At 34.2% G+C, this 16,512-nt stretch overlaps 1 protein-coding gene across 4 annotated transcripts in view; it reads right to left on the reverse strand.

Annotated features, from left to right (window-relative positions):
• SEPT7 (septin 7) overlaps positions 1 to 16,512 on the reverse strand; it is a 107,518-nt gene that overhangs the window by 19,312 nt on the left and 71,694 nt on the right. For all 4 annotated transcript variants that reach the window (XM_011973018.1, XM_011973011.1, XM_011973025.1 and 1 more), the window contains 6 exons: positions 13,805 to 13,905; positions 12,791 to 12,925; positions 6,494 to 6,611; positions 3,925 to 4,017; positions 2,508 to 2,604; positions 274 to 325 (listed from right to left, as the gene is read on the reverse strand). In XM_011973018.1, coding sequence (XP_011828408.1) covers positions 274 to 325; positions 2,508 to 2,604; positions 3,925 to 4,017; positions 6,494 to 6,611; positions 12,791 to 12,925; positions 13,805 to 13,905 — 596 coding nt within the window. The remainder of the gene's footprint in view (positions 1 to 273; positions 326 to 2,507; positions 2,605 to 3,924; positions 4,018 to 6,493; positions 6,612 to 12,790; positions 12,926 to 13,804; positions 13,906 to 16,512) is intronic.

Here is a 16,512-nt window from a genome sequence, read left to right on the forward strand (position 1 = left end):
CATAGTTATTTCAGTAATAAACCTCAACACAAAGTATAATGATAAAGTAAAGAGACTAATTTTCCTATGTATCCCTAAACAAATTATTTCGTAACTTGCTCATGACTTCAAAACCTTGGAGAAAGGATCATCTACATGTAGTGCTTACTTCATTGCTAGACTGAATATAGAAATTTAAATTAGCTATATTTATAGAAGGCAAAAAGCAAATCTGTCCAATTCTTACTTATGGAAAGAAAATCTTAAGCTATTTCCATCATTGCTTGCACTTACCTTATCAACATATTTCTTAGGATTGTAAAATCACAATGTTCACCATTTTCAACTGTAAGAAAAAAATAGACCACATTTATTATATTTCCACTAAACCTAGTCTCTTCAAAAAATATTTCACAGGAACTTGGGGCATAAAACAAGGAGAGGAAATGCAAAACAGATCATTTTTTTGAGATTTAACACTAACACAGTACTAATGTAAGGGCATGACAGAGAAGTGTACTTTATTATTGTCTTATCGTAGTTTAATCCTCAGAAATAGATATGTAAATCTAACAAATGAGCTCTCCAGAAACAACTTTGAAATTTTGAAAGGGGAAATCATGTATTTTCTTATTATTGGTAAAAAATATATTTATTCTATAATACATTTAAAAAATTCAGTGGGGTGAGTGAAGGGAGAATCACTTTAGAAAAAATCTTAAGGTAAGCAAAATGAAAAAGGGAGCCAAGAACTTTAAGGTTCTTTACTTTTATTTTTAAAGAATGTATCACAAATAGGAATATTACTTGGGAGTAGACGGGTAAACTACAAGAGAGATGCAAATCAGTTTCTCCAGTGCGTATGTTTAAGGGATATGTAAGTTCTAAAGCCTCAGCTCAGCAATTGAAAGTTGCCTGGGCATGATGGAGCCAGCTGGGAACAAGGTACAGGGGTCACTAATAGGAAAATTGCCAATAAGGACAGTAACTTGAAACAATATCCTAAAAATTAAAGAACTGTTAAAAATAAACCAGGGGCACTGGTGTGTGCTTATGGTGACGTGATGTGGGAGGAGCATAACATGGGAGGATCACTTCGAGCTCAGGAGTTTGAGGCCAGTTGGGCAACATAGCAAGCCCTCGTCTCTTAAAAAAAAAAAAAACAAAGTTCAAAAATAAGAGCAACAAACAGATACAACAATCATGTCTCAAATTTTGGTTTCAGCTTACTGTAATACAGAAGATTAAATATCAGATTAAACCAATACAATAAACCTATTGCCAAGAGGAACAACTTCTGAGGTTTGGTGTTATAACTAAGATTTTATTGGTATTTAAAACTCCTTACTTAACAACCTCAATAATTTAAGATAGCAAGTTAAAAAACAAAACAAAAAACTCCTTACAAAACTAGTAAAGAGGATCTCTTATTAATGAAAATTTTTGTACTCTAAATATGCGGTATCAAAAAGGGCAACTTTTACACTGAGGAAAGACTGTGAAAGTTTTAACTGGGCTTACAAATTTCTTCAATCATTCTTGAGGGTCCATGACCATCTGACATTCTGATAAAAGTGACTGGCCTTCTCTCCAAAATGTTGGATTCCAGGAGGTTCATTAGATTCCCTGGGAGCAAACTTTGGGCCCCAGGTAAAGAACCCCTGAATTTTAGGTATGTTTTCAAGTAAGAAAACAGAAATAATCTTAATGATGAGACAGGAATGCCAGTCAGGGACAGCCAAGGAGGGGCAAGTTGAGTACCTCTTATTTTAAATGCTTGGGACCAGAAGTGTTTTGCATTTTTTTGGAATTTTGGAATATCTATGTCATACTTACTGGTCGAGCATCCTTAATCCAAAAATCCAAAATTCAGAATGCTCCAGTGAGTGCTTCCTTTGAGCCGCATGTCAGTGCTCAAAACGTTTTAGATTTCTTTCTTTCTTTCTTTCTTTTTTCCTTTGAGACGGAGTTTCACTCTTGTTGCCCAGGCTGGAGTGCAATGGCATGCTCTCAGTTTACTGCAACCTCCGTCTCCCGGGTTCAAGTGATTCTCCTGCCTCAGCCTCCCGAGTAGCTGGGATTACAGGCACACGCCACCATGTCCGGCTAATTTTTGTATTTTTAGTAGAGACGGGATATCTCTGTGTTGGTCAGGCTGGCCTCGAACTCCCGACCTTAGGTGATCCACCCGCCTCAGCATCCCAAAGTGCTGGGATTATAGGCGTGAGCCACCACACCTGGCCAACGTTTTAGATTTCCAAGCAATTCACATTTTGAATATTCTAGAATGTTCAACCTATACTATAACTTTAGGACTTAACACATACTTGCCTGACTTAGTAGGATACAGGTTTAAAAATATCAGCGTATTTAAGGGAAAATGAGACTGCAAAAACCTGAAATCAGCACTATCCTTGAAAATCTAGACTATATCAATACCGTATGCATATTATACTACTTACTATAAATACAAATTTTTAATCAGTTTTGAGATCTTACAGAAAGTCATTCACTGAAGAAAATCTTACCTTCAGCAACACCCCAAGGATACTGCCTTCCTCTGACCCTTTTGCCATTAACTTCAATGATAGTATTACTACCCACCACAGCAAGAGGTAAACGGTCCTATAAAACAAAGTATTCTTGTTCAAATACATCTCTGTAGTCCTCACAAATTCAAGAATAAAAAAAGTTACATTACTCAACTGATTAGCCAAAAAAAAAAAAAAAAAAATTACTTTTGATAGTTTCTGTATTAGTTTTTAAGGCCATTTAACAAATATTTGGTAAACTGCCATCACATGGTATTACCACCAAGGTAAACAATAAATAAAATTAAATTTTCTCTTTAATGTTAAGAATATTCAAGCATATACTTGGTCAAATTATTTACTAAAAATCACTACAGAAAGTTGTCTCATACTTGGGGGGGATAAAAGGTAAAAAATACATTGGCATTTGGGGAAAAAAAAGTGGGCTAATGACTAGCCTGCCTACTTGATCACAAACCAACTACAACAGTACCTAAAGCAGGTAATAGTCTATTTGCTAAGCTCTAACTTCTGAACTTCAAATCCTGGCGACTGGATTTGTATTCATCTATGTATAGCCCTTCACAATTTTGTGGCTCCCGGAAATATCTAAGCAGCTATTTTATACAACTGCAGAAATTCTTCACTGGCGATGTATAACAATTTCATTATTCCAAGATATTTGCCTACATAATGCCATTATTCAGTACACCATTTTTAGGGCCAAACTATGTAGAAAATCATGAGATAAAATACAGAAAATATGTTGTTACTTTTTGGTTGGTTTTTATTATTTTTAATTGAAACATAATTGTACATATTTGTGGGGTACAGTATGGTATTCTGATACCTGTATACAAATATGTAATGATCGAATCAGGGTAATTAGCATATTTGTCAACACAAACTTATTTTTCTGTATTGGGAACACTCATAATCCTCTCTTCTAGCTATCTGAAAATATAGACTAAATTACTGTTAACTACAGTCACCCTACAATGCTACAGAAAGCTAGAACTTATTCCTCCTATCTAGCTGTAATTTTGGTTGGCTTTTATACAGACAAAATAAATACATTTTTGTCTGGCAATTAAAACACAACAGAATGAATTCTCTCCTTTCTCATCACTTGTTTTTTAAGAGGGAAAAAAATTACATAATATGAAAGCCACTTAATTAAAAACAATTTGAAATAAGAATTGTGTTATTCGCCTCGGTAGTTTATACAATTCCTTATTAGATACACTAGCTAATCTTCAAAGTTAACTATAAAGTTGAATTCAACATTAAATCTCCCTAGGCATTTTGTAAGCCAACTACTTAAAACACTGATACTTTTGATCTTTCCTGCAGACACTGTAGTATGTTTTTAAGGCCTCAGATTACTTTAGTGTATGTACAGGGATGAACCTACCTTTATCTTTTTAACAAGTTTATTTTCTTCTTCATCATCTGTTTCTGGAAATTCATATATTTTAATTTTATGTTCTTGGATTTCTTTCATTATCTAAAATGGAAGAAGTAGTCAGCAAAAGAGCACCATACATAATTAGTATGTTAGTCTTATGTTTATTACATGCTTCTTAGATTCCTATAAGGGTCCTTGGTTCCAGATCCTTTACTGTTTTTAATGATGCAAAGTTGTAATCTAAAAGTACTATGCTAGTCTTTTTTTTTTTTTAACTGTAAAGTTGATATATAAATACCAAATCCAATTACTTCAGAAGTGTTCAAGTCATACAGCTATCATATCAAAAGAGTTCCAAAAAAGATGTAAAACTCCAGAAAGGGATTTCTCTGATTGATTTCCACAGTAATGACCTTAGGTCATTTATTTACAATGACTGAGATTCTTCCTTTAGCCACAAACTCCCAAATATCTTATTTAGTTGAATAAACAGGGCTAAACTCACCTAAAATTTTTAGTAGAATCTGGCAAAAGTAAGGTAAAACTAAGTACAGCACTGCTCCCTGCACATTCATCAGAAAAATTCTTGCATGTACATGTATATACACACAAACTGAGGAGCAACAGGTATAAGATTAGGGAAGGACACAAGGAGAAAACACACCTTAGAAATTAAGAAGCTCAAGAATTAATAAGGAAAATGAAGAAAACTAAAGAAGACAACTTATTAATAACATCAGTCAAATTAAATTATCATGTCCAAAATCATGCCAAATTCTAAACAGAATACAGACATCCAAATAATTTTCAACTACCTATCCTTATTTGAACCCATAACATACCAATGGCTAATATACTAAACCTATCTTCCCTACCTATACTTATATTTTAGTGCAATTTTCATGGCAAAGGTTCCCAGCAGTTATAAAAGGACCCTGAACAAACTATGTTACATGGTTACTATACTAGACAGAAGTAAAATTGTCACTGAAAGAAAATAAGACCACACATCTTTTACAATTAGGGTATGTACCTAAATTTAAAAAAAAAGAATAAACGAGGAATTGCAAATACATGATGAAGAGAAAAACGAATAATAGTAGCTAGCACTAAAAGCAGTGGTTTTAGTCAGAGGTTGTATATTAAAATGACCGCAGTACAACCACCAGAATGTGACCAATTTGAAAGAAGAGGTCACTTCATATTCATCTTTTTTATCAGTAAAAATCCAAATCGAAATACATAATAAACGAAGAGAAATGCATTATAATACTAGTATTTGAAATTTAGAAATAGCACATTACAAAATAAAAATGGGAATGGGTGAGTATAAAACAGAAAAATACTAGATACAGTAAAAACAATGTACTAAAACTTTCTGAAAATTAGTATGAATTTAGCACAACTTCAAAGTAAATTTTAACAGGCTTTTTATAACAGGTTTCAAGGTATTCTGAAATTCATATTGAAAAAGGTGAAAAACAAAATATTTTGTTACAATAGGACTATATGGACAATAGAGATAATTACAATCTATTTTTAAATATTATACAAAGTTGCTGTGGTTTAAACAATATACTACTGGCCAAAAATAAAGACTACTGCAATAGAGAAAGATTCCAGAATTGACCCTATATTTCATAAAATGTAATATATAATGAACAAGACACAAATTAGAAATATGTGTGACTGTGTAACTCAATATTATTGAGACAACTAGACATGAGTCTAGAAAAACAGTTTAGTGGTCTTCCAGCTAGCTTATACAGCATGAGACTCTTAATCTTAGGGTCATAGGTTTGAACAATAACTCAAACTATAAATATCCCATAAAGTGCACTGAAAACAAAATTAGGATATAAGCAGCAAAAGAGAAAACAGAAAAAATATTGTGAAAATGAGAGAGAACTAAATACTCAGAATAAAAAGAACCCATATCAATAAATACGGGTAATACCAAGTACTACTGGTCAAAAAGACAAAGGATTTGAACAGATGTTTACAAAAAGGGGGAAAAAACAGCTTTGTTTTTAAAATGTTCAGCCTTTCTGGAAAGTAAAAGGAAAAGACAAAGAAATGATTAGGTACCACTTCATTCCAAAAAAGTTTTCAAAATAAAAATAACAATGCTGGCAAAGTCACAGTGAACCAGATGTAGACTTTAGAAAACAAATTTGTTTTATTGGGAAAGCACCATGACAAAATGGGGAGTGGGGAGATAAAGTCCCATAAAAAACAATCATAGCCTTTGAAAGAATAATCCTCTTCCTGGGAATTCATTCTGAAAAAATAATTTGAGGGGAGGGGAGGAGAGGGGAGGGGAAGGAAGAGGAAAGAATAATTCTAAAGAGTATGGGGAGAAATTGTCTGTGTGGGGGTATTATTAAAGAACACTTAAAACAGTCATATTTAAAAACTGACAAAGGCAGAAGATTCAAGAGTTATTTTTAATACAGTATAAATGACTACAGTAAAGCAGTAAGAGGAATGGATTGCAATACATTATACTAAAAATAGTAAAAACTGCAAATTATGAGAATGGTATAAGAAACCTGGGTTAACCCATCCTGCTCACCTGTTTTTTAAACTGTTGGCATTCCTCTGGTGTGAGTGTGTCTGCTTTGGCAATAAGTGGGATGATATTCACTTTTTCATGCAAACGCTTCATAAACTCAATATCCAATGGTTTAAGTCTGAAAAGCACAATATTTGATATGACTGAATTGATCAGTTTGGGAGAACAAGATTCTTCACATCCCCAGTGCTAGTTAAATACAATGTAACTACTTTACTTACTTATCAGAAACACTCTGAAGATGTATTAGGCCAGCAAAAGTTAGGTAGAACAGGACTTCAAGAAGCATTGGAGTGGCTAAGGCCTGTCTCTTATACACATCTAGATGTGTATAAGAGACACAAAAGTTAGGTAGAACAGGACTTCAAGAAGCATTGGAGTGGCTAAGGCTTTGACTCCTGCCCTTGAACCCTGGTCACAGGGTTTTGGCCCTAAAGAGGAATTGGAAAAACCAGAAAGGCTCCTAATAGAATTTCCTAGAATTATCTCTATATTTATTACTCAAAATTTACAAGGTTTTAAAATTTTATTTTTTTATTTAATTTTTTAAGACGGGGTCTCACGCTGTTGCTCTGGGTGGAGTGCAGTGGTATAATCTCAGCTCACTGCAACCCACCTCCCAGGCTCAGGAGATCCTCCCACCTCAGCCTCCTGAGTAGCTGGGACTACAGGTGCACACCACCATGCCTGACTAATTTTTGTATTTTTTGTAGACACAAGGTCTCACCAGGTTGCCCAAGCTGGAGGATTTTTTAAAAATGAAAAATGGTAGCCCTCTTTCAACTCCACATTCAGTTCTTGCCATCAACTATCTTTCTCTGACAAGATGCTCACAAGATAATCTTCAACATCCCTTTTATTCATTACAATCTGGCTGCTACCTCCAGTTTGCCTCCATACTTTCAAGAAGATGACTAAATACTTCTATCATGGTGCTTACCATTACTTATTCTCTCACAAGCTCCTCTTCTTCCTTACAATACTTTTCAGGATCCTCTTAGTAAGCTAGTCCCTTAAGAGGTACATTCTTTAGAATTTCATACCAGGCTTTCTCTTTTTACTCTACATTCAGTACAATTATTATGACTACAATAGATTTCAATTATCTTCAATTGGTCAACTGACTTCCAAATCTTCATATACAGCTCATATCTCACTGTTAAGTTCCAGATTTGTGTTTACCCAGTGGATATGATACCTGGGTGTTCCATGGGCTCCTTAAAATCAAAAGCTCATCTGAACTCCCATTTTCCCTCTTCTATGCTTCCTCTCTCAGTGAATGGCACTACAATCTTCCCAATTACTCAAGTGTGAAACCTAGGATTCCTCCCCTCCTCTAATCCTATTCCCATATATATAGTATGTGTATAGACATGTGTATGTGTGTGCGTGTGTGTGTGTGTATGTATGTATGTATGTATGTATCTCCATTTCCATTACTTTAGGCCACCAAGACCTTTGGAATGAATAACTATACTACAAACCATCCATACTGAAGTCAGAGTGGTCTTTCTAAATCCAAATCTTATTATGACCTGATCAAAAATCTTATTAAAGGCCAGATGCCTTAACTAGAACGGCCTACAAAGCTTATGAAGACATAGACTCTCAAGCTAACCTCAACTCTTAGCATGCCTAGCCTTTCTTTTGCCTCCTACTTCCAATGCGCCAGCCTTTTTGAATTTCTTAAAATTCCTTGAAAGCACCATACTTTGACATCTGGCCGCAGGCTACTACCTTGGCTGGAACACCCTCCATTCTCATCCTTCTTATCCTTGGCCTCGCTAATTACTATTCATCCTTTAGGACACTGGCTTACAAACCAATTTCCACTGGGAATCCTTCTCTAACCTAAGACTAGGCATATTTCTATGTGGTCACAACACTTAATATGCTGTACAGTAACTGCCTGCCTACATACAGATGGTTCCTCACTACGGTTCCACTTAACAATTTTTCAACTTTCTGATAGTGTGCAAGCAATACACATAGAATAGAAACCATACAACCATTGTTTTTTTCACTGTCAGTACAGTATTCAATAAATTACATGAGATATTCAACACATTATTACAAAATAGGTTTTATGTTAGATTTTGCCCAAATGTAGGCTACTCTATAATGTTTAGTAGGCAAGGTGTATTAAACGTATCTTCAGCTTATGATGGGTTTATGTTACCCTGTCCCAAGTCGAGGAGCATCAGTATTTGTTTCTCCTGTCTTCTCACTGAAATACCCTCTACAGTAAGGGCCTTATCTCAATTCATCTGTATCCTCAGCACCCAGCAGGGTATCTAACACTCGAGAAGGTGCCCAAATATTTGTTGACAAAAAAAGTAAGCTGCTGTGATTTTCCTTATGTCCTTTAGTAATTCTAAATGCAAACCAAAGTCCTCAAATCTAGAATATACCGCGGACTAAAATTCAATGTTTCACAAGAATAAATGAAGATACTAGAAATATTTTGCAAAGGACTACCATTCTAAAGTACTACTTAACTTTTATAAAAACATGAGAAAAAATGAAATAAAGGTCTCACTCTGTTAATAATTTTATAAACTAATACTGACTAATAATTGAATTGACTGACATTTTAAAATGAAGAAAGAGAAACATATATATTAAAATTGGGGGGATTAGGGCCCTAAGACTAATAAGATAGTCCAGTCCTTTTACTAACAAAGATTACTGTATATACTTTCCTGTGGTGGTAAGGGCTGAGAGGCAGAAAAACAGAGACAGTGAGGGGGAGAAAGCAAACATGGAGAATTAAGATAGCTGCCTCCTATTCTAATTCTCCTTGTCTTAAATCCCCTGAAAATTGACACTGGCATTCAGAGAATAGGGAGCACAATGAAAAAAGTCTGTAGATGGAATAACACTGTTTATATGATCTGTAAACTGTGTTCTTGCCTCACTAGTGTTAACTAAAAGAACCTATCCATTTTTATTTATGTTTTTGACAGGGTCTTGCTCTGTCACCCAGGCTGGAGTGCAGTGGTGCAGTCATAGCTCACCAGAGCCTCACTTCCACTTTGACTCCTGAGTAGCTAGGACTAAAGGAGTGCACCCCCATGCCCAACTAATTTTTTGTTTGTTTGTTTGTTTGTTTTTTAGTTTCATTCTTATTGCCCAGTCTGGAGTACAGTGGCACAATCTTGGCTCACTGCAACCTCTGCGTCCCAGGTTCAAGCAATTCTCCTGCCTCAGCCTCCTAAGTAGCTGGGATTACAGGCATCCACCACCAAGCCCGGCTAATTTTTGCATTTTTAGTAGAGACGAGGTTTCACCATGTTGGCCAGGCTGGTCTTGAACTCCTGACCCCAGGTGATCCACCTGCCTCAGCCTCTCAAAGTGCTAGGATTACAGGCGTGAGTCACTGTGCCCAGCCCCAACTGATTTTTTAATTTTTTGTAGAGATGAGATCTCACCATGTTGCCTAGTCTGTGGCCTCAAGCAATCCTACTGCCTTGGTCCCCAAAGTGCTGGGATTACAGGCATAAGCCACTGCATCTGGCCTGAACCTATCCATTTTTTAAAAAAATTTAAGTTTTGCTTATTTTCATTAATCATTACATAAAACACTAAATATAAATGCCATGAAATATTCAATCTCAGATTTCTAAATTGTTATGGTTTTTCAATTTATACTCATGACAAATTTAAATTGCCACTACCTTATTAAGCTATTATGTCAGATACAAGCCTGCTTATTAATCCAGTGACAAAAAAGCAGAGTTCAGTTAATCTAAAATTGTAATAAATCTTAAGGGCATTTAATATAAAGTATTAAAATCCACATAAAAAGATTTTATATTTAAACACAAAACAATGCTTGCTGAATATTTATTATAATATCCCAACTTTCAGAGAGGAAGATATTTAAAAATAAACATGACGAGGAAATTAGGGAAGTCAACTTCTTAAATACAACCAAAGGGTCAAAGAACATTTAAGTCAGTTTAAAAATTAAACTTTAGGAAAAAAGGTAAACCTTGTACAAGTTCCATTAAATCTCAGAAGCCTACAAAATGTCAGCAACAGAAAACATGTAGTTCACATGTATATTACATTCTGGTTGAATTTTTTCCTCTGTCCATTTAGTTTTATATTGGCTGGTCTCTTCACCAACAAATTTAGTTTTCAAATCTTGTTTTTAAGCAATAGAAAATCCTTTATCATTTCTAGAATATAAGCCCATACTAAAGAGAAAAGACTATTTAACCTCAAAGTCTACAGCATAATAAACAAGTACAGGGCAAATGACAAATTTTTTTGTATGTATGTATGTATGTATTTATGTATGTATGTATGTGTAAGAGAAAAAATCCTTCTGTATAAAACTCACTGGATGACACCAATTTTTCTAAAAGTGGTAATCAAAGCTAGAAGGATAAAACACCATTTTAAAATTCATGTTCCAAGTCAGTTTTTTATTTTAATAACAATTACAAAATACTGAACAATGCACATGAGGCAATAATAGCTGAAATCACAAATTAGCCATGCATGCAGTTCATACTTGGTAGAGGGAGGTAGGAGGCACTGAAAGTACACTGTTGGACCAATTTATAATTACTGTAAAAACAAATCCCTCTAAAAAGGGAACCTAGGGACTACCCAGACAAGATGGAAAGGCTCTGATTCATTTATTAGACTGCATGGAATTTCAGTCTGTAGTGAGCAGGATATCTGGAACTCTATACATAAAATTCCGTGTGATATTCCTTCACTTAATCCACAATATCAAGTACCAATGGGCAAAACTTTGCTCCATTTCTAAAAATAAACTGAGAAATTGTTCAAAGGTATATTTTTATATATAGGAAATAGCAATTTTAAACATCTTACTCCTTGTGACAAGAAATGGCACAAAGCCACTACATATCACTTGAATATAAAAATGTATTCTTTTTAAAAAACTCTCATTTCCCAAGCAATTTTAAGAAATAAAATTTTCCCCAAGGGGATGGGAGGAATGTAATTTCATGAGAATTACTCAACTTGGACAGAGTCCAGAAGATCTAAAATAATAAAATTGGTTATAAGCTGACAAATTTTATTGACTTAACTGCAAATTAAGATTTCACTCTGCTGGCTTACACGAAAAGGCCCTGACAAGTTAAATGAGAATGATTTAAAAATACAAATTCAAGTAGCTACACAAATACTCATAAAAGGTTATACAGTGTATTGTACTTTTGAGATTACTTTTTTTGAGCCTAAGTCAAAGAGTCAGTTTAGTGATTTAAATATGTAAACTGAGAACACTGTAAAAGAATATTAGACATAAAAGAAGAAATGTTTTTACCCCACTGCAATCTGACAGTGCAAAAATATAAGTATGTAATTAAGGCTCCCTTATCCATTGAGAGTGATAATGGGCACTGACCTATCTTTAAAAAAATAAAAGAGAACAAGAAGCCAAAGATAGAAGAGAAAGGTATACTTGAAGGAATTGGTTTACACTACTGTAATGTGAGTGTTAGACAACTTAATGCTATTTAGCCTGATGCTACTACAGTTCTTTTGGTGGAGAGATGGTGGAGTTACAATCATCAGGTGGCCGAATTATATATGCTGAGTTACTTATCCAAAGGAAAAGACTGAGGAAGAATAACTGGAAAAATGTGCAGTTGTCAACGACACATGTATGTACTCAAAACGACAGGGGAATTACAAAGAACAAAAAAAGGGAGTACAGGCTAACTATAACAGAACAATCAGATCAGGTTAAAGTCTAGATTCTTAGGTCTTAAATCCTAATAAAAGCTTAGTAATAACAATATGATACCTAAACAACATGTCTATGACAGTTAAAGTGAAACAGAAGCCAAATAGATTTATTGTAGAAAGAAATGGCACAAGGAAACACTGGCATGCAAGTGTTTTTGATAACCATCTCTTATGAGACTTATAATAAATAGCATCTTTGGATTTATTCTGAATATATCTAACCGGTATGGCTGCTTCTCTTTATTGGTAGTTCAATGAGTAGCAGAGTGGTTAACATGAAAGCTAAATTTGCCACATTGAGACCTCAAACCATGATGGCAATACTTTATTTCCATGAAGAAGGGAAAATCCTTATGAAAGAAGAACTAAGGAGTAAAATCACTGTTAGCTTATATGGGATTTAAAAAGGCTTTCAACTAAGACATTTCTACATGAAATTTAGTACTTCATAATGGGTATAGTTGTACGTACTTCACAAACTTAAAGATTACTAAAATATACACATAAAGGTAACAGTAAGCAACAACAAAAAAAAGGAATTAGAAGTATCAAGGTACTGACCCATGTCCTGAAGGAGCAATGAAGTATAAACAACATTGCACCCTGTTATCAGGCATCTGACGTCTGTTCACTCGTGATTCTGCATTTAAGTAGTCCTCAAATTTACTATCAATGTAGTCGATAACAGGCTGCCAGCTATAGAATGCAAATAAACAAACAAGTTGCAATTCTACATATGAATTAACGGATGACTGTTAAAGGACAATAATCAGTATTTTCAAATGGGCAAAATGAATTTACCAGTAGAAGGTATGTCAAGTTATTCCATATAAAGATTAAAAAATATAAATTATGTTGAATAAATCTTTATTATTTTAAAACTTTCCAAGTGAAAGAAAATAAACTATTTATTGTCAAAACACAGCTAAATTATTAGCATATTTTTGCACTAATAAGTGTATTAATAACACACTTCATAATATGAAAACAATTATATTCAGTTTTAAATTTCAAATGAGAGATCATTTTAAATGATATAAAAACTTCATGATGAACTTATGAGTTTTAAGAGTTGACAGAAAATTACCTCAAAAACAATGTGAATTCAAACAAAAATAAAAGTATTATTTATAAAATACTAAGATAAGCACTTCAGACTAAAATTTCATAGTTGTTTTCTTCACTTAGGACTTACAGAAAAACTGAAGGTCTAAATATCAGGTTTAAATTAGGATTGAGATAGAATTTATACAAATGGATAAAATTAAAGCAAACAGTTTTAAATTTCTTACAATAATGAGAATTCTTCTATTTAGCTATGTTATTTTATAATATGTCTTAAAAACAATTTTATGATACGTATTATTTCCATTTTATAGAAAAGTAAATGGGTTCAAAGAAGTTAAACAACTTTGTCAGATAAGTGGCAAAGTTGGTACAACAAACCCAAGTCATGTCACTTGAAGTTTGGTGACCTTTGCTAAGATGAGAAGTTTTAAAATGTTAAGAAGAGAAAGTTTAACCACCCCAGTACCCCAAATGTACTGGAAAGTTGTGAGGACAAACCCTTCTTACCAATTACTATTATCCACTGCATCTCCAAATCCAGGGGTGTCAACTATTGTGAGCAGCAACTGAACACCACCTTCTTTGATTAAAACTTTAGATTGTTCCACCTATAAGAGTAATTGGTGAAGATGTTAATATCATACACTACACCAGTGATTTCCTACAAGGGGTGACGGTAGGGACGTTCAGGTTTATCAAAACCAACTGGGAAACCGTTAGCAAATTAAATCTACCTACTCCCACATTTTCTTTAGAATCAATGATTGTGGGCATTGGGAATCCAGATTATTTGAAAGAAAAGTGTATATACAAATAGTTTGCCAATCTCTTGGCAAATTCACACTGGGTTTACGACTCATACTTGGTATAAAGAAAGACAGAGGAACTGATAAAATACTGATCACCACTAAAGACATGTAATGCTTATATAAACTTAAATGTGCATCTAATAATACAAATAAGCAGTTTGAGTGATTTAGTAATTCACAGAGTTCAAACATAATTAATCAGAGAACATCATCTAATCTACCATTTACAGTAAATGTGTTCCTGGACTATTCTCTATCATGTTTGGCCCCAACCACTCACTCAAATGAACTTACTATCATTCCTTAATCTTTCTCAGCATGAATGTAGTTACCCTTGTATCTATGTTATGGCTAGGATCCAATCCTCTTCTCAAATGTGATACTCCACATTCTGGACAATGTAATCAGCAAAAGTCCAGACAGTTTAAAAAAAAAAAAAAAAAAGTGTATTCTGGTAGGGTGAAACCTTACTATTGGACTTAAATGATAACAACAGTTCCTGGAACAATTTAAGATATTCTGTAACCTCAAGCTCTGTATCAGAAGATGTATTATCATTCATCCTGGGCATATGCTGCTGTTAAATGCAAAGTATCAGTTTTCAGGAGCCCAAGATAAAGCAAACACGGATTCAATTGAAAAAGGAATAATTCCTCCAGAAAAAGATAGGCTTTCTCGTGATACACATTTATATCAAGTCCTTATTAAGGCTAGAGGCTCCAAGTATGCTGATAAGCTAATTTACAAGACAAAAAGTTTGGGACACTTTTAGAGATAGCCTATTTCCTTTTGGCATGTTTTATAGATGCTACCTGATGCATGAAGAGACTAACATGTGGAGACTAAGATTGCTGAGCAAGAAAAGTCTGCGGCCTCACAATCCAGTAACACTTTCTGAGATGATGGAATTGTGTATCCACACTGCATCTCCAAATTCTGGGGTATCAACTATTGTGAATAGCAACTGAACACCACCTTCCACTTGTCCATGTGGCTACTTAGTCCTTGAAATCTGACTAGTGCAAATGAGGAGCTGATATTTAATTTTATTTACTTTGAATTAACTTAAACAGCCACGTGTGGCTAGTGACTACCGAATACACAGCAGAGGTCTACAGCAATCAAGAGTTTTCTGTTATTATCAGGGATAAAACTTACTAAAACTGAAAAAAATTGCCTGAAATGTGGACATGCATGACTTATCTTTTAGAGAAATGAGATGCCAAAGTCTGATCTTTTAGATTAATGTTCTTTAAACTGCTTTGATCCTGATATAAACTATCAGTGAAAATTTTGCAGATCCAAAAGATATTTACCCACCAAATATATACTATTGGCAATCTGAATATTAAGTATTAATATGTATTATCATTTTTCTGTAGATTACAAAAGTAAACATCAATAAGAGTTGTAGTATTTTCTGATCATCCTCAGTATCAATGACTGATGCACATCATTTAGGAGATCACTGTTACATACCACATAACTAAGATAACATGTCTATTATCAGGTTACCCTAATAACATGAGGGAGGCAAACTAACTCAGAGAAAACAATCAGATTCATCAGTGTGAGATCATGGGAACCAAAGGAAAAAGATTTTTTTTTTTTAAGTCAGGGTCTCATTCTGTTGCTCAGGCTGGAGTGCATGGCAGATCATAGCTTACTGCAGCCTCACTCCTGGGTTCAAGCGATCTTCCCATTTCAGCCTCCCAAAGTGCTGTGCCAAAAAACATTTTTAATGGTATCATCTCATCTGGTTTAAGGGGTTTACATTTTACCTGGTGATCTTCTAGTCAAAGGATAACCCAGTCAAATCTAACATCTCAATATCTTGAATTCACCTCCATCTCCTTTATAAAGACAGATCATTTATTCATGATAACTGTGGCTGAAGCAGAAATATCCAAAGTAATCATACCAGTCCTTTACCTACTTACTCCTTTAAATAACATAGTACTATATACTAGAAAGTGATACAGCAATATAGTTAATCTACATGAATCATCTCCCAATTTTACTTCAAACTATTTCTGGTTCCTTTATTACCAAACAAAGCCCATTCTACCTTCAGTAATATGCTGTATACCAACTACACATTTTAACTTAACAGCTTAAATTTTAAGATATTTCCCTGTTTAAAAAAAAAATCAGTTCAACAACTTACTGACTTGCTAAGACAAATGAAGATTTGTATTTTACATACTTTAAGGAATGTTTATAAAGCTTCTTTTCTTCTCTGGCCTAAGAAATTCTGTGTATCCATACATGGTCAAATACAAAGAAGTCAGTGACATATGGAAAAGATCCAGAAAACATCACTGTAAACTAGTGCCATTCACAGGATCCAACTGTATCCTATCATCTGGTATTACAAGTATTCTCATGGGATCCATGGAAAACAAA

The sequence above is a fragment of the Mandrillus leucophaeus genome, unplaced genomic scaffold, assembly GCF_000951045.1.
Source record: "Mandrillus leucophaeus isolate KB7577 unplaced genomic scaffold, Mleu.le_1.0 Scaffold100, whole genome shotgun sequence".
Lineage (NCBI taxonomy): Eukaryota > Metazoa > Chordata > Mammalia > Primates > Cercopithecidae > Mandrillus > Mandrillus leucophaeus.